This window comes from Esox lucius, chromosome 21, assembly GCF_011004845.1.
Source record: "Esox lucius isolate fEsoLuc1 chromosome 21, fEsoLuc1.pri, whole genome shotgun sequence".
Taxonomy (NCBI): Eukaryota; Metazoa; Chordata; class Actinopteri; order Esociformes; family Esocidae; genus Esox; species Esox lucius.
In genome coordinates, this window is record NC_047589.1 from 10,223,933 (window position 1) to 10,243,789 (window position 19,857).

At 41.4% G+C, this 19,857-nt stretch overlaps 1 protein-coding gene across 7 annotated transcripts in view; it reads left to right on the forward strand.

The window, feature by feature from the left end:
• dnajb6b (DnaJ heat shock protein family (Hsp40) member B6b) overlaps positions 1-17,320 on the forward strand; it is a 40,539-nt gene extending 23,219 nt beyond the window's left edge. For 2 of the 7 annotated variants that reach the window (XM_029116095.2, XM_029116096.2), the window contains exons 6-10: positions 4,326-4,484; positions 5,157-5,310; positions 5,565-5,635; positions 15,242-15,370; positions 16,512-17,320. In XM_029116095.2, coding sequence (XP_028971928.1) covers positions 4,326-4,484; positions 5,157-5,310; positions 5,565-5,635; positions 15,242-15,370; positions 16,512-16,615 — 617 coding nt within the window. In that variant the 3' untranslated portion in view covers positions 16,616-17,320. Of the gene's footprint in view, positions 1-4,325; positions 4,485-5,156; positions 5,311-5,564; positions 6,458-15,241; positions 15,371-16,511 lie in introns of those variants that run through there. The other 5 variants (XM_029116098.2, XM_029116097.2, XM_029116099.2 and 2 more) reach the window with 5 other exon arrangements.
• The last annotated feature ends 2,537 nt before the right edge of the window (positions 17,321-19,857 follow it).

Here is a 19,857-nt window from a genome sequence, read left to right on the forward strand (position 1 = left end):
CTGGCTTAACAGCTGCAGTGCTTTAGAAACTATTTAGACCCTTCAATTCCACCACATTTGTTGTATTTAGACTACCATCCACACAAAATACCCCATAATGACCGAGCAAAAATACTTTTCAGAAATATTTGCCAGTTTTTTTAATCCGTAAATACACCTCATTGTGTAATGGAAGAAGTTTGGAACTGCTGTACAGCCAAACTAACTGACTGGGCAAAAGGCCCTTGGTCAGGGAGGAGACCAAGAAACAATGGCCACTTTAGAGGAGTTTCTCTGCCGAGATGGGAAAACCCGCCAGGATCACCATTTCTGGAGCACTCCATCTATCTGGCCAGATTGAAGCCCCTAGTGATTTAAAAGCCATACAACATGATGCCTGAAGGACTGCAAGAGCATGAGGAAAAATATTATCTGTTCTGATAAAACCAACATCAAACTATTTAATCAAACAAATTTAAAAACAGTCAGTTTTACATCGGTTTTACAGATGCCCAGGCTGAAACACCAAACAAGAAGCAACAACAAGAATTGATGCAGAGTGGCTAGGAAAAACTCCCAAATAGGGTTGGAGACTAGAAAGAAACATAGAAAGGAGCAGGACATTGAGGGGTGGCCTGTCCTCTTCTGGCTGAGCTGGAGATTGTAAGAGTACATGACCTATTAGCCTGAATGCCAAGTGCTACATCTGGTGAAATTACCTGGGTCATACCATGCACATGGTGAAGCAAGGTGATGGGAGCGTCATGCGATGGGTTTGGTCAGAGGCACGGTATGGGAGACTGGTGCAGTTTGAAGGAAGGGTGAACTAGAGGCCCTCGAAGAAAAACTGATCCTTAGTGCACAGGGTCTAAAACTGAGGCAAACATTCTTCTTTTAGCACGATAACCAGTTACACAGCCAAGAAATATTTGGAGAAACTGCCCAAATCTAGGTGTGCAAAGCAGGGAGAGGCACACCGAAGGAGACTGGAAACTGTGATTGCTGCCAAAGGCACAAAATAATGAATAAACGGTTTACTTTTTCAATAAATTGTCACACATTCCTAATAACCGACTTTCACTTTGTTATTATTGAGTATGGGATGTAAAAAACAAACTAAAAAAACATTTAATCAATTATGAATTAAGTCTATTGCACAAAAAAGGTGTGGAGTAAGTGCAGGGTTCTGAATACTTTCAGAAGGCACCAAATGGCATTGATGACACAAACTTAAGCTAGCATGAAGATGCAGAAGTAGACCAAAGCTGTCAGTGCTTTTTAAATTCTTGTCTGATGCCCACAACTAATTCCCATTCTAAACCCCTGAAGACAGTGTGTTACTAATTGCACGCCAATCTGGGTCAGGCTGGTGGGCTGGATAAGACTGTGCTGTTCTGCGTGACTGTACTATTCTTTAGCTGTCACGATGAGTTTTACTGTGCAGAGAACTTGCTACACTGCAGACCGATCAGGACAAGGTGAGTAAGGCTTTGTAACAGCTTGTTCAGCTAACAATCCATTCTCCTTGCCATTGGCAAACGATCTGAAGATCAGGGAGTGCAACGGAGGCTAAAGATACGAGTACCCAGACTACGATGAGCTGGCCTTTCCAGACACTGCAGCCGGATGGTGTGGTAGCCTCTTCAGAGTCTAACTGTTTAGTGGCCTGGCTATGGCTCACGATTCAGGCCTGCTGGGGTTAAGCAGTCTGTTGATCTCTCATGTGTGCCGTTAGTCTTTATCAGGACTTGGAGTCCTGTTTCTAGAGGCTGACAGGCGCACTGACAGAGCCCAGCACCAGCTGGCGTTGAGACAGCCATGCCTCTGACTGGAGTGGCTACTGCAGTGGTTTCCCTAAGCTCTCCAAACTGCCCATGTGACTAATTTGCCACTTCATCAACCAGGCTTCTTCTTGGGTAGTTGGAAAATAGTTTGAGCCTCACTCCAACTAAAGTGAACACAATGCATCTGTTAGGACCCTCAAACCCTGGACCTCTACGGTAAGAGTTGAAAACCCCTGCTCTAGGACATATGTGTTCGGGTTGACCGTGCTCTCTAACCTGCCTCTAAACAGTGTGAATGTTCTCCGTTTTAAGTTGAACTTTTCGTAGCATACAAGAACACCTCCTAAGACAGGACCGTAGTTGTCGTCTGTGCCATCAGGTGTCAGGGCCGTGTATTCATCTCCGCATGTTAATGTAAAACGAGAGCGCTTTTGACCATTCCCCATGCAATGACTAGCTGTAGCTAAACGCGCGAAACTGGAAACAAAACACAAGAAAAAGCAATGAACTGATGAGATTGTCATTTATGAATGAATATACAGAATAATGTGTGTCGTTAGCTAAAGCTTGCCCTGTTGGGTTAGCACATCGCGTATCTACTTTCCCTGGCCGTCTTGATAGTTTAGATAACTATCTGAAATGCTCAACCCTGAAGACTGAGTGATCACTTACCGGAGGAGAAAGTGTCTCTCACTGGCCAAACTCTCTCTCTATATATATATATATATATATGTGTGAGTCTGGCAGGTACTATCCTCTTACCCGCAGCATTTAGTACATGATGTCTGATGCTGTCGGCCACTGCCAACAATGGAGTAAACAGCAACAGCTGCACTCTGTCCTGTGTGGATGTGGCTGTTTGTACCGAGCTGCGTTTTGATACATGGAAGAGACCAAACAGACCAAAGTTGAATCCAAACATCCAACGCATTTACGTGTTTCTCAGAGGAAACCCGTCTTACCTTGTTGACCTTGTCTAATTTGCTGGGATATCTCGTATTTTAATCAAATGTGTCCCTGCTGTTTGTGTTTTTAAACTTTGTGCTCATTAAAACCAGAACGTTTTTAAGCCGTCCAAAAATACAGAGAATTCAGCACACTCTGACACCACACACCTACATCAAGAGTAATTGTAACCCCCCACCATATGTTTCTCATGTGTGTCCACGGATCCAGATCCACACACCCACAGATTCACACAGACACAGATCCACATACACACAGATCCACACACACACACAGATCCACACAGACAGACAGACAGACACACACACACACACACACACACAGAGATCCAAACAGACACAGATCCACATACACACAGATCCACACACACACACACACACACACAGACACAGATCCACACAGACACAGATCCACACAGACATGTGTCTGTTACAACTGCTCTTGTTTTAATACGGAAGCTATTTTTGAAAGCATTCCAACTGAATGATGTAGGCTCTGATATCCGTTCACTCTAAGGCTTGCCTCCTTATTTAGAGCTGTGCGGGTGAACCGTGGCTGCCTCGTTGTCATTCGCTGAGCAGATACAGGCTTTTACACCACAGGCTGAGCCAATACACTCCCTACTACAACACGTCTCTCATTGGTCAAATCAACACCTTTCTGAACACAGACCGTCTGTCATTGGACAGATTCTGCACCGGTTTTCAAAAGCCATTTTAAAATCAGTACATGCTACATTTCAGCCTATCCTAAGGACATAACTAATGCATATTGATATTAATAAGTCAGTTCAAAGGACACAAACACGATGATGGTAAAATATGTTACGGTCTGGCTCTATTAGAAACATCTATGCTTGGATACGTCCAGAATTGCAGGCTGTTCCTTATGTAGCGCTCAGTTATTTACCAGGGCCTATAGACATAAGCTCTGGTCTGAAGTAATTAATGCACAATGTACAATAGAAGATGGGTTGCTAATTGGGATGTACAGTTGGTTCCGGTGGCAGCAGAGACCTCCTAGCACAGTTGAGTGGGGGTCAGGACACGGTGGTCCGGGACAGACAGATGCACAGTGTAATACAAAGAGGATTAAAGTGCGGCTTTATGCAGAGCGTGATTAATGGTTTTATACCGTTCCCCCCCCCCCCAGGCTGGCTGAAGAGAGCGAGTGTGACTGAGTCCCCAGGGTCCTCACGCATTTACAATCCATTTTAGAAACACATTTTGAAATGACATTGTTTGGTGGATCGGAGAGCCGTCAGGGATTATTCCATGTAACAGGGAGGGCAGGTGTTTTTCTATCCCCGAGGGTCATTTCTGACCCACATCCCATACTCTAATAATTTACTGCTTAAAACTAGCACGAACCGCTAAATAGTTGAGAGTTAGGTGCTTTTGCCAATTATTGAACAGCCAGCTGAAAATGGAAGAGAGATTTTTATTTTTCACAATATCTGTAGGCGATGCACTTTGAGGACACGGTCAGCACATTACCAGTGTTGATATACTCAGATGTATGTTCATGGATTTCCTTTTGTTTGGCCTGCCATGTTGGGATGACTGGTCGTGTTGTCATTCTGTCCCCTCCCCACAGCAGACGACCCCTTTGATGACTTTTTCGGTGGAGGCCGCAGGCAGCAGGGGATGAGTCGGAGCAGGACGGAGGGGCCCTTCTTCCACGGGTTCGGGGGCTTCTCCCCCTTTGGGATGGGCCTCTCGGGGTTCGATTCAGGTGCGCCTCGCCTGCAGCACGGTAATATTTTTAAGTGTTTGCTAAAACTCAGGTTGAACTAAACTTTGTTCTCACAGAAATTATTACACACTGCACTTTTGCACTGCCTATCATCTAATTTGACTGGTGCCATCTATTTGAAATGCTACTATGGGTCTGCTCGCAACATGGCAGAGCTGGAACATGTTTTGGGGTCATCAGTTATAGTCTGGTGTTTCTAGGATTTGATGACACTAGGAACTTATTCAGGGGCATCCATCCCCGGCAAAAAAATTAGTAAGATAAATAACGTGACTCGATTACGTATCAACTGCCTTCTCTAGGAGACCAACACTAAAAGGTCAAGCCATACTCTTTCCATTTCAGATTTGTTTTTATGACTGCATAGGAGCAGAAGCACAGGGACAGAACAGAGAGAACAGAAATGCCAAGGGCTAATCTTTACATAGAAGCATGATTCCTGCAGCAAGTTGAACACATACAGTCCTGGTGGCTAGTGTGTCAAACGCTAAACCAGCCTCAGGCCCAGCTGGTGCCTTTTCCTTGGATGAGAACTGACTTGTTGTTATCCTACTGAAGTTTCGCACTTTGTTACAGTTGATCAAAATGTCAAGAGGTGAAACTTTGGCATATTGGTTTTGACAGCAGTGTGATTTGGAGTGTGTATGAGACTGACATATGTGTGTCTTATAGGTTTCACCTCCCTCGGACATATGGGAGGAGGTGGCTTCACCTCGTTTTCCTCTTCATCATTTGGTGGTGGACGAGGAGGAGGAGGGATGGGCAACTTTCGCTCTGTGTCCACCTCCACCAAGTTTATCAACGGCAGAAAAATCACAACAAAACGGTACAGCACAGCTAGTTACTGTCATTCTGTTGGCACAGCCACAACCGGATGGCTAGTTTGCTTGTCGTCCTCACCTAGGCTTTAGTCAAATTTCACCAAGACAGTTCTTGAATATTCAATGACAATGAGTCTGAGGAATAAAATAACCCCGAAGTTGCACAATTCTAGTCACTGGAAAATCTGGAAAAAGTGCTAGAATTTTCCTGCCCGAAATAACCTTTTGTCTTTTGTCCGAACTCTGTTTTGTCTCGTAGGATTGTGGAGAACGGCCAGGAGAGTGTGGAGGTGGAAGAGGATGGCCAGTTGAAGTCTCGAACAGTCAATGGTAAGGAGCAACTCCTAAGACTGGATAACAAGTGATGATAAGTTCTGCACAACGTTTCAATACTCATACCTGACCTGGAATCAGTCCAACCTAACTCAGCGATATGGTGCTGCTCGGGTTCGCCACCTAAAGGCAGTCGGTGTCTCTCCTCTGTTGACATTCGTAGTTTAGGGAGCGAGGAACGTTCACATAAGGTCGTATTGTTCTATTTCTTGTTTTTCGGGACCATTTTCTTACTAGGACCACAGTTTATTACTGACTTATTTTGCTATACTGCAGTTTTCTCTGTGGTTTGACATTTTTGCCTTTTTATTTGTAGAAGCCAAGAGCACAAAGTGTATGTTTCGATTAAAGTCTGGGGCTGCTTTTGTTTTGTTAATTTAAACCATGTTATTAACTGTTAAATTCTCAGCTTTAACCCTTTGTCTATTTAAAATAACTTTAACCACACATCTCTAATCTGTTCACCAGTTTTATCTTAACACGATGTTGATTATTTTAGAAATGTAATAAATTGGTATGGTATTAATATGCACTTTGTTTTTTTTGCTTATCTGTTTGTTTTGAAATACAAGTGTTTTTATTCCATCGCTGCATGATTGCCAATGACAAGGCTGTTCATATTTTGACTGTACCTGCCGGATAAATTCATCATTAACCATAAACCGAGACTTATTAGGTACACTGATCCAGTACTGTAAACCGGTTGGTGTACCTAATAATAAACTGGCCATTAAATGCAGGGGGTTTTGTGTACAAAAACAAAGTTTTCAGAATTTGACAATAAATCTGATTGACCCCTTTTAAGGGCTGTTGCAGCCACAATGACTCTGTGTGATGTTTGGATTTGGCTTGAGTGACACCTTCACCCTCCACCCCACCACTCCACTGCGCGTGTGCTTGCTTGATGACGCCTGCTTCACACCAACACACAGATACATGGAAACCACCTGTTTTTCATTCCAACTCACTAATGTCATCCCCCTCACCACCCACCTTTAACTGCTAATAACAATGTACTGCTAAGCTAATTGATGAGGTTTGCATTTTTTTCTAGTGGTCCTTTCTCACTGAGCAAAATAATAAACAGCCTTTGCTCAGTGGGTTGAAGCAGATTTTATACTTGGTGCTAACGTCTCCTTTACCTTTACTATCTTACATATTCTGAAATGCTTTAGACAAGTGGTGATTATACTGTAACTGACAGACATGACTGTGACATGATGATATAGCGCATTTTAATACAAAGTGAATCCCAAAAGCTCTTTAAAATCATAATAAAGGATGCTTTGTAGATCCGGGTATATAAGGGCATGAGTGATACTTGTCCCTTCATGGACCGTCCTTTTTAATGTTGAATAGTTAGAATAACGTCAATATGAGATACAGTAGGCTGTAATAGTTATTCTTTTGTCAAGAACGGAGTTCAGCAAGAAAAGGTACGTATTCCTCATTAAACGCACATTCCACTCCTTCAGTTAAATACAGTGTCCCATATTATTTATGCTGATTATGTGTTTACTTAATGGGAGCGTACAGTCTTACCTCAGTGTTTCCACCGACTTGGTGGCACAGTGTGCCCCAAATGGCACCCTATTTACTAAACAGTGCACAACATAGGGAATAGGGTGTCATTTGGAATACAGACACATCTGTTTAGGCCTTTGTCAGATGTTTTTGGCATTGGCTGAGAGACATTGCGGTTTAAAAATCAAATTGGCACGTCCTCAATGTCTTATTCAATGTCTAATTTTGGAGACTTGGCTCCCATCCAAACCCCATCACCAATGTGGTGTCCTGGTACTGAGAGACCCAGGTGGGCTTGCCCTGGCCGGTTGGGTTTGTGCTTGCAGCACTGGCCCTGGTAGAGGGTACAGTTTGTGGCAGACTGGCAGTAATGTGGGCAGGTGTTCCGTCCTATTATGCCCTGGCCTGAGTCAAAGGAAGTGTGTGTTTGATGTGTTTTGGTGTGTACATGTAAAACACAAGTCATGGCGGTTGTGAAGAATATTCTAGAGGGTGGTTAGTGTATATGGTTCAGTGGGAGTGAAGTTGAATGAGGTGATAAAGCTGTCTGTGCAGCAACAAGGAAGAACAGGTCCCATGAAGCAGTTTAGTGTCATCTGTGTATCTGTATTCATCTGTGAATAGGATCCTCATAAGTGTCGCTTAAAGCAATTTAACAATGGCAGCTGTCCCCTTAATCCGATCTTTCCTGAGATGTAATGATTAGTAAGTATTTCTGTTCAATGTTTTGCAAAGGAAAACAGTAAGGGTTTCTTATTGAACGAGGTCAAATCTTTTTTTTTTTTCTTTCTGTCCCTAATGAGCATGATCCTGTAAATTGGTATACTCAGCTCAGGCAGCCATTTCTTAGCTGATGTTTTTTTCCTGAAGTGGGTGATTGAAACAGTGGCTGTGTGTCCCGTTGCTAGGTGACGCTGTGGTTTCATCCCTGGGGCCGTCAGGCTTTGGTGACTGTGTGAGAATGTGCATTAACGTGTGTGCATGTTTGTGAGACTGTGTGAGAGGGGAGAGAGTGAGGATGTGCTTATGCGTGGAGGAGATAAGCATACCCGCCACTGTGTTAAAGTTTGCATGGCAAGCTGGTGCAGTAATGGGATTATCAAATCAGTGCTGTTGGAATTGTTAACAATTTGAGGCCAATTTACTTATTACACAGTTGGATAAATAATTATATATTGTATTTTGTTGAGAAAAGAATCTAGAATTTCTTTCTTTTTACCTTTTATGCTTCAGCTAGGACCAAATGACATCTTTAAAAAATATAATTAATGAGTATCAAATATGTTTCAATATGCCCCATTAGTTCCACCTCATATAGTCTTCAGGTGCAATGTTACGGTAACAAGTGTTTGTCTGAGGTGCAACAGCTCCACCTGCTGACTAAAATTCGCCATTGCAAAAACTTTTTTTTCCTTTATTTTTTTACATTATTTAATCTACAATTCAGAAAAAAATGTGTTTGTGTTGTAGAATTTTACAGGAAAAAATGTAAATAATATGTCCCGAAGACAATATGAAGGTGAAGTTCTTTCTGTGTGGTAAAGTCCATTTCTGGCACTAGGTGTCACTGTTTCTTCATTTGCAGGATTTGTTTTTATTGAGAACAAAAACAAAATGTATACAAACATAAAAAACTATTTTTTGTACATATGGCAATAATTTCAAGTAATTTTCAAGTTTGATTTTAAAATACAAATCCAGGTTTTTCTTACATTAAGGTGTAAAAGATTTGCCATACATAAAAACATTTTATTTGCCAAACCCTACATAAATGAAAGCACTTTTTTTTATCTTGCTGAACCATAGCACCCATTGATCTAAAAAATAAATGTTCTCTGTCCAATAAATGTAGTACAAATACATTCCAAATTAATTATTTTGACACGTCACTGTGCATCATTATGACTTTTAAACCTCAACAAGGATTGTAATGTATTGGTTTGCCATTATCCAACACCTTGACATGAGCTAATCTTCCATAGAAATGGTTAGAGGATGTAAATGCTCTTTGTATACCTTCGATGTATACTGGTACTTGTGTTCCCTTGTTATATATGTAACTATATATGTAATTTTTTTCTAGAATTGCTTTAATAATAGTACAAAAATGGTTAGAGGATATAAAGAAAACCAGGCTGGTCTCAAAATAATACAAAAGATATTTGTCTGTTCACCAAAACATATTCAAGTTACAGTTAAATAATGAATATGGGCTTAAAGTGCTGTCTCTCCGCTTTAAAGTGAGGGTATTCACATCCAAATTGGAGGAAGGGTTTAGGAATTACAGCTCTTTAATATGTAGCACCCTCTGTTTCAAGGGACCAAAAGTAATTGGACAATTGACTCAAAAGCTGTTTCATGGACGGGTGTGGGCTATTCCTTCAAACATTAGGAGTGGCCAAATCAACAGTTTAGTACATTCTAAGAACAAAAGAACGCACTGGTGAGCGTGGACGCCTGGACGTCCACTGAAGACAACAGTGGTGGATGATCGTAGGATCCTTTCCATGGTAAAGAAAAACACCTTCACAACATCCGGCCAAATGAAGAGTCACTCTCTAGGAGGTAGGAATATTATTACCCAAGGCATATCATTACCATAAAGAAAATACTTCACAGGAGCAAATACAGAGGGTTCACCACAAGGTGCAATTCATTCATAAGCCTCAAGAATAGAAAGGCCAGATTTTGGCCACACTTTACCAAAAAACATCTAAAAAAGCTAGCCCAGATTTTGAACAGTATTCTTTGGACAGATGAAACTAAGATCAACCTGTACCAGAATGATGTGAAGAAAATGTATGAAAACGGCTTGGAACAACTCATGGTCCAAAGCATATCTGTAAAACACAGTGGAGACAGTGTGATGGCATGGGCATGCATGGCTTCCACTGGCACTAGTGTTTATTGATGATGTGACAGAAGACAGAAGCAGGGGGATGAATTCTGAAGTGTATAGGGTTTTCAGTTACTGAAGACAACTTAAGGCAGAAACACCCTCAAACAAAACAACAACTGAAGACAACTACAGTAAAGGCCTGGGAAAGTCATTGCCTGCAAAGGATTCTAGACAAAGTATTGAAAATGAACATTTATTTATGATTGTGGTAATTTGTCTAATTACATTTGAGCCCCTGAAATAAGGGGAGTGTGTATGAAAATGGTTGCAATTCCTAAACATTTCATATGATATTTTTGTTCAACCCCTTGATTTAAAGCTGAAAGTCTGGACAAAATTGTGAAAATTGTCAGTGTCAGTGTCCAAATATTTTCCTACCTTACTGTACATATCATAGCCTATATACAGTATCTCACAAAAGTAAGTACACCCCTCACATTTTTGCAAATATTTGATTATATCTTTTCATGTGACAACACTGAACAAATGACACTTTGCTACAATGTTAAGTAGTGAGTGTACAGCCTGTATAAAAGTGTACATTTGCTGTGCCCTCAAAATTACGCAATACACAGCCATTAATGTCTAAACCACTGGCAACAAAAGTGAGTACACCCCTAAGTGAAAATGTCCAAATTGGGCCAAAGTGTCAATATTTTGTGTGACCACCATTATTTTCCAGCACCGCCCTAACCGTCTTGGGCATGGAGCTCACCAGAGCTTCACAGGTTGCCACTGGAGTCCTCCACTCCTCCATGACAACATCACAGAGCTGGTGGATGTTAGAGACCTTGCGCTCCTCCACCTTCGGTTTGAGGATGCCCCACAGATGCTCAATAAGTCTGAAGACATGCTTGGCCAGTCCATCACCTTTACCTGCAGCTTCTTTAGCAAGGCAGTGGTCATCTTGGAGGTGTGTTTGGGGTCATTATTATGTTGGAATACTGCCCTGCGGCCCGGTCTCCGAAGGGAGGGGATCACGCTATGCTTTAGTATGTCACAGTACATGTTGGCATTCATGGTTCCCTCAATGAACTGTAGCTCCGTAGTGCCGACAGCACTCATGCAGCCCCAGACCATGACACTCCCACCACCATGCTTGACTGTAGGCAAGACACACTTGTCTTCTTACTCCTCATCTGGTTGCCACCACACACGCTTGACACCATCTGACCCAAATACGTTTCTTGGTCTCATCAGACCACAGGACATGGTTCCAGTAATCCATGTCCTTAGTCTGCTTGTCTTCAGCAAACTGTTTGTGTGCTTTCTTGTGCATTATTTTTAGAAGAGGCTCCCTTCTGGGACGACAGCCATCCAGACCAATTTGATGCAGTGTGCGGCATATGGTCTGAGCACTGACAGGCTGACCCCCCACACCTTTAACCTCTGCAGCAATGCTGGCAGCACTCATATGTCTATTTCCCAAAGACAACCTCTGGATATGACGCTGAGCACGTGCACTCCACTTCTTTGGTCGACCATGGTGAGGCCTGTTCTGAGTGGAACCTGTCCTGTTAAACTGCTGTATGGTCTTGGCCACTATGCTGCAGCTCAGTTTCAGGGTCTTGGCAATATTCTTATAGCCTAGGTCATCTTTGTGTAGAGCAACAATTGTTTCTTTCAGATCCTCAGAGAGTTCTTTGCCATGAGGTGCAATGTTGAACTTCCAGTGAGTGTGAGAGCAATGACACCAAATTGAACACACCTGCTCCACATTCACACCTGAGACCTTGTAACATTAATGAGTCACATGACTCATGTAAATACTTGTAGGCCTAGTCAAGCTGATTGCAACTTCTATAGTGCACTTTCATCTTCTAGACAGACTTTCTGCTGCTTGTCAGTCTTGTCTCTTTCCGTTAGTTTAGCCTATTACCAGTGAGCAAAAAAATAAATAATGAAAAGACAAGCTTTCAACATATTTTCAAACAGGAAGTTGTCTTCTCAACGTTTTGTGCTCAGACGGGTGACATGACAAGACCTGCAGGTTAAAACACCATAGTAGGGGATGTTATGTACAGGATAATCCTATCCCCGTTTCAAACCACCAGACAGTTTCTGGTCAAGTTGCCAGCAGCCACCACCTCACAACAGGATTCCTTTTGTTTTGCTGTTGCTCATACTGTTGCCCAAAGCGAATGCTTGAAAAATGAACACCAATACTGTTTTGTAATAGCAAACTGACAGGGTGGATGAACATTTGAGTTACGAGGTGGACCTCATGCACATCCATCACTACTGACAGGCCCATGGTTTTGATTTCCTGTACCGACGAAACAAGATAGCTTCCTGTTAGCGACGGGCTTCTTCCTGTTTGAATTGGATTCCATGCTACTGTCCCTGCCTGTCCATGCCAGCAGTCAGCCCAGTGGCTACTGGCAGCATTATGAAAGATCAAGATGAAAAGGATAAGGGACAAACCCAGCTGCTGGCTGACCGTGTTTGAACAAGGGCACAGACAGCAGCCTGCAGCATGCCAAATTGCAACTCAGTAACTCTTGGTATGTTTGGTGGTGTTATCAACCCAGCAGGCTCCTGTTGCCTGTTTGGCTGGGATTTGTATGAGAGAAGTACAGATGTGGGTGGAGATTTGTAGGAAGTAGGAGGGAGTACAGATGTGGGTGGAGATTTGTAGGAAGTATGAGGGAGTACAGATGTGGGTGGAGATCTGTAGGAAGTATGAGGGAGTACAGATGTGGGTGGAGATTTGTAGGAAGTATGAGGGAGTACAGATGTATAGTACTGATGTAGAGGTTGAACTTTTGATACCCAAACAACAGACTCCTTTTCAGGTGACAAATCGAGTAGGCCTGCTCCTAAGGTTGATCCAACACGATATTGGTTTAAAGCGTTAAAACCTGTGTATCCCAAACGGCAGCAGACGCTGTTCACAATTTTTGACCAGGACCTACATTATTAGGCTTATGTCAAAAGTAGTGTTCTATATACCCAGAAAAAAGGAACGTACATGCAACCATGACACAGCTTTCTGACATTCTTGAGGCGTTCATACCATTTGGGACACAGCCCTTTACATAAAGTACACTACAGCCTGAGTGAGGACCCACTTATCAATGTGTTTGCTACCTTACAACATCCTTACCACTTTTTTTAGTTTTTTCTCTGTCTATGTCTATTCAAGTATATTTATGTTGTTTTCAGGTTGAAAATATAACCATCCATAAAATGTGTTTCTAAACCAGCTAAAGTTGTATTATAATACTGCTTGGTTTTGGAAAACATGCATTGAATATTAAGTCATTTGTCATTTTGTTCAATTGGCAGATTGTTTCACTTATCTCCTCAAATAGTAACATTTTCTTATAAAAAAAATATATTTTGCAGTGTGTAATTTGGAGCTAGATAATTACTGAAATTGAGCTACTACAAATATATAGTTTAATTTGTGGCTGAGAAATGGGTCACACTTCAAAAACAAAGATAAAGAGAGAGACAGTGTTACCTTGGTGACTGTCAAGACAAAGTGGGACAACACACTGGACAACTACTGAGAGAACCACGTTGACATTTGGGGACAGGAAACATGTGGTGAGGAAGGATTTGCCGTTGCGCTTCACACTTTTCTCTTTAACGGTTACAAAGCGTGCCAAAGTGCTGTATTTTTTGTTCTTTTCTTTTTTCACTGATTGGCCTCATGGTTTGTCAAATTGCGGACAGTGTCTTCGTCCTTCACCTTGAAGTGCTTCTACTAATCCGCTGTATTGCACAGAAACAAGATGTTAGACTATCGTTAAGATATTATCCATACAAACACGAAGATCTTCTTACTGCAGTTTGACAGGGTTTTCATTGTCCCCAAGACCAGCACTTTTCCACATACTTAGAAAAAACACTAATCCTATTACAGCCTATATACAACCTTTTCACAACAGATGAATCATGTCATACCATACATTTTTCAGGGTTTTACATGTTTTCAGTTACCAGATCAGGAAAAGATACGGGTCCTTGAATAGTTTTTCTGCCACCCACCAATGAATTTGTGGCACCGCCTCCTGGTTGGGAGGTCTGATGCTTTACTCTGAAGTACTACAATAGATCTATAGTTCCAGTAACAACACGTACAAAATAGTTATCAGTTGTGCAACATATAAGTTACAAGGTAATAGTTGTGTATACCACGTAAGTAAAAGTACCAAACATAACACAATCATCACAGAAGGCAATGTTTTCCATGCAGTTTAAATTCAGCGTAGCACTCCTAAACTTTACTCCAGGCAGATTGACTAGCTTGATATGCCGCTCTGATAGCATGTGATTTCTTAAACGCTCGACTGTTGGTTATGATGGAAGGATGATGGAGGGGGGTTTGAAACTTGATGCAGACCCGTCAGCATATGAAAAGTGGTTCAGCACGAGAGCATCTGGCTCCTTTCTTCTTCAGCGCCCTCCCCCACCACACCCGCCACCCTAATTACAAAACACAATGACGGTGAAATCTGCCTGTATAATCTCCGTGTGTAATAAGTCTCCGCGCTCTCCCCCCTGTACGCTATCACTAATTCAATATAAATGTAAATTACCGAGAGAAAAGAATAACGAAATCTCATTTTATTTACATGACTAATCACAATAAAGCGAGGTCACGTGAAATATGAATGAAAAAGGGTTGCTGTAGGTTTCGCAGTAGCCAGACGGGATGTTTAAAGATCTTAGCGTTTCATCCTCTTTGTTTTTCTGGCATGGCTACACAGGTTTGATTCAAAATGTTCTCTCTGAAGGACAGTTATATGACAGTAGCGTCTCAGCTTGCTTTGATCGTCTTCCTACTCAAGGATGTCACTAGGTTCTTAAGCAACTCTATTTCGACTATCCTCTACTCCACTGAGCCCAACAGACTGTGTCTTAATACTGAAAGTGGCCAATCAAGCTTCATTTTGAAACATTAGGAGTCCCTGCAAGGTCATTGTGGAGCTGGAACTTAACCACCCACCAAATGTGTAGTCAAGTCTCCAAGTCTGTGGTTAGAAAACCAGGTGTTCCTTCTTATCGAGGAAAGGCACCCAGGGACAGTAATGTGCCATTTCTGTGTGGGGTGCTGTTTATCTGTGTCAACCCCATATAAGACTACATTTACATTATCCATGTGTGTCATTGGTGACCATTAGGCTGATTGCCCCCCCCCCCCCCCCCCACTCCCCCCGGACCCCCCACAGGTCTGGAAGATGACGACCGGAGACAGAACACCCTGCCAGGTTTCCCCGCCCACCAGCGCTACCTCCGGAACACCCCACATAACCCGGCTGAGGAAGAGGAGGGTCATCAGAGTCTGGGACTCGCCAGAGGTGTGTCCCTCAAGGAGCAACTTCTAGAAGGACATGAACTAGGTTTCTTAATGGGTCTCATCGGTTGTCCCCAAAGGAGAACTGTTTTTGTTGTGTTCAAGTTTTTTTGTTCCACATAGATAAAAGGATTCTACCCAGAAACACAGGGTACCTAGCTGGAAAAAGGGGTTAAACCGGGGGAGCTACTAAGGAGTCTACATGAAAATAAGATTGTTCAACATGGAACCCAAATATATGTTTTTAAATTGTTAACCCCCAGGGACACACAAAAAACACTCACATTTTCATGTTTTTAGTCTCTAAAATTCAAAGACCACATGTAATGTGCTGTTTGTTTTGTCTAGATTAATCAATGACCGCCAGGTTTAAAGATCTTAATAATGCCCACTAATTAGTTGCTGTTTGAGGGTGGCTGAACAGAGAGCCAGTGACATACAGTAGGCAGTCCATCAGAGGGGAAGGAGAGAACTGATGTGTTCATTGAAGAGCTCTGTTGTTTTTCAGTGTAATAAGTTAAGGTCAAAGTTCACCCTGTGTTTTTCTCCAGGGGTCACTGGGTTAAACACAAAAGCTATGCAATTATCTAAAACACACAAACAAACAGAGGTCCTCAATAAGGACGACTATATTGGGGTGGGTTGGACTGGGAGTTCAAAGTAACTGTCCACTGTTTCCAGATTTCTACAAAAGATGACCTGTATTATTTTTTTCCTTAAACAAGTTAATTCAATTTAAAAAATAATGCTTCTGTGTTGGAACGGTGTGAGCGTATCCAACAACAGAATAGTGTGGGCATGAACAAGCTATTAAACATTCATGTGAGGTAAACCCCTAATTGTCCAGTTCAACAGACTCTAGACTGCTGATTGGCAAGCTCATCCTGCTCACAAGTATGCTTTATCTACAAACTATATTACCAGTCAACAAAAATTTGACTATGAGTTCAAATATGAACTTTAAAAATGCTGAATTCACTGGGCAGTTATTTAAACATGGTGAATATAAGTGTAGGCATGTAGATCTAGTACACATTCTACCAAGGTAGTATATCTGGGACATATTCTGCCAAGCTGGTACATTATGTAGACTTACTTCAAACAGAATATATCTTCCCTCTTGTTTGACAATCATTTCTCCATAGGACACACAGATACCAAGAGGAAGAAATATCCTTGGAGGCAAGAGGCGGAGCTCAAAAAGAAGAGAACACCTCGATTGGCTCCACGAATCGGTGCCTGGTTCTAAAGCACTGCTATGGCTCTGCCTTTTCCTGTTCCGGACGGAAGATCATCAGTACATGTGGCATTATAACAAGCCAGTCATAGGGTTGCCAAATTCAGACAACTTTCCCAGAATGCCCAGGTTTTCAATAAATCCAGGTTGAAAGATTCCCAGCATCAATAGGAAACCCTGAATCCTCCAACCAGGCTTTTTGGAAAACCTCTGCCATTTAGGTTGAGGATGTCCACCCACGACGGTGGTGAGTCCCTCCTATCAACTATTCAGCGCCAGCGGCTAATCTCAATACCTTTATATGTTAAACTGTCAAGTCATAACTCACCCCGTTCTGCTCTTCAGCTCTAAGCAATTCACCCTTAATTACCCAGAGGTAACAGCGAGTTGAGACCGCAGTTTATGAATGGTTTTTTGTTATGATTTCAGTAGAGAAACAGATAATTTTGTGATTTTGCATAAATCACAGATTGTAGACCAGGAGGACCTTAGCATACACACACTGTCATAACTGGTCTCCTCTTAATAGATTAAAAAAAAAAAAAAAAAAAAATGTAACATGCTTATGTAATTTTCTTTTTTTTTATGGATCTGTAGTATCAAAGTTAATATAATGCATCTGAATGGTCTGTTAGAACATTTAATAGTGTACATGACAATGTTACAGAACTGGAAAGGCATTTTCGTACAGGTGGGTCCTAAAGGAACAGTTCATCCAAAAGATACAGCGCTTCTTAAAAGTATTCACCCTCTTGCACTTTCCCACACTTTAGTGTTCCAACATGAAATCAAAATAGATTTTGCCGCAACGCAAAAACACTCCATGATGCAAATCTACAAATGTTTCTAAATTCATTACAAATACAAACAGAAAACAATTTCTTGTATTAACATAAGTATTAACCCCTCCCAGTCAGTATTTGGTAGAGAAAACCTTAGCAGCAATTGCAGCCATGGGTCTGTTTGGTTTGTCTCTACCAGTTTGCACATATTTTTTTGCAAATATAAAATTACTCAAGCTCTGTCAAGTTTGATACAGACCTTTGGTGAACAGTAACTTTCAACTCTCTCCACGTATTCTCACTTGGATTAAATTCTGCTGAAGCCATGCCAATGTTGTCTTGGCTGTGTGCTTTGGGTTGTTGTCCTACTAAAAGATTAATCTTTGCCCCAGCCTGAGGTCCTGCGTGCTCTGTATCAGGGTTTCTTCAAGGACCCCCTCTATATTTTGTCCAGTTCATCTTTCCCTAAATCCTGACCCGACACCCAGTCCCTGCTACTGAGAAGCATTCCCATAGCATGATGCTGCTCTCAGGATAATGTGTAGTTTTAGGTGTGAGCCAAACATTGATCTTAAAAAAAGCTATATTTTGGTCTCGTCAGACTATAGAATCTTATTCCAGTTGGACACAGAATCTGCCAAATGACTTGGCAAACACTGAGATTTGAAGTTTTGTCTTTTGTTTTTGACACTCCCATGGAAGCCAATTTTGTGAATGATCATGGCTATTGTAGTACTAAAGTTTCTCCCAGCTCAGCCATAGGGCTATTGGGTGCCTCCCTGACTAGAGCCCTTCTGGCTCAGATAATCAGTTTTTGAGGACGCCCTGTTCTAGACAGATGCACAGTTGTGCCATATTGTCAGTATTTCTTAATTGTGTATTTTGTGGTGCTCCAGTGCCTTGGAAATGTTCTTATGTCCTGCGCGATTGGTGTTTTTGAAAAACCTTATTCCTGATTTGCCTTCGATGTTCCTTCGTCTTCATGTTGTAGTTTTTGTTTGGAATTGTACCAACCAACTGAAGGACATCTCAGAGACCTGTGTAATGGTATTTAACCTGAAATCATGTGAAACACCTTAACTCCATTCAACTAATTATGTGACTTCTATAGACAATTAGTTGCATCACAGCTCATCATGAATGCCAAATTAAATCCGTCAGGATTCCATGCTGTCAGCAAATGTGTCCAATGGTGGTGAATACTTCTGAGATACAATGTAGTGCAACACACCCCACTATCCCTTCAAGGACTAATAGGTTGGGGAAAAATGTCCAGAGAGAAGAGAACTAGACTTATCTAAAAGGCTACAGAAGAAACGGTGGGTGTAAAGCACTGACAATGGCTGTTGTGAAAGGGGATATAAAAATGTACATTTAAATTATTGATGTAGAAAAAGTAAAAAAAAAAAAAAAATGTTGAATTGCTCGGCAATGAGTGAAATAATGTTGCTATCAGTACTGTAAGAACTGTAACAACAATGTAAAGGACAGCTTTATAACGTTAGTCTCTCAACCCATCATGTTCAAGAGCATACTTCCTCTCTGTCATCAGTCTACATTACATTTCTCGTAATTGAATTATGCCTAGATAACTGCATGAGTCGCCGTCTTTCTTTCCACTCACAAAAGGCTTGTCACTTGATTTTTATGCTTCACAGCTTTGGTTGGGATGGAAACCAGGGAAGCAAGTAGTGAACATGTCTATAACACATTCAAAAACCATTTTATTGTAATTCTATTTTCTGATTTATTTTGTTTATTGTCAATTTGCTATTGGTGTCCAATGTCATGACAGATGGAATTAATGAGTTTCATTTTCTATAAATATCCGCCAATAAATCATCATGTCAAATTCCTCTCATTGTGTACATTTTGGTGCCATCAGAAACTGGCATCTATCCACACGATACATAGCCTTGTATTCATTGTGACAAAGAGACGTAGATTATGTAACTCAAAATTACTCAAATTATGTTAGCATGCATGATTCAGTAAAATTAAGTGAAAATCTGTTTAAGCGGCACCTTCATGAACTTTGTGATAATTTTACATATTGAATGGATTTCCTCACAGTCGAAAAAAAGCATTCTGTATAAATTCTATACTGTTTGAAGAGGGAAATTATGTTTAGCAACCTTCAGAACTCAATTAATGTTGACTGTGCACTCTCTATTGTTGAAACCCTATTCTACAGAATTAATTGAGTCTGTATACTTGGTTGCTTCAGAGTAAACTAAAAGAGAAATTTAAAAAGTAAGTAAATTGGGCAGCATAAACAGAGCCCCGTGAATAACTAGTTTATGTCCCAAGTGGCACCCTATTTCCTCTAGAATTGCACTTTTTTAAACTATGGAGAATATGGTCAGGGAGCTGTTAGGGAAACTGGCATCCTCTTTTGGAAGTGCAATCCTTCCTTAATTGAAAAGACCTCTTCAGAAGAGTTCAGGATTAGGCTGTCATTGGCAGGGCTGT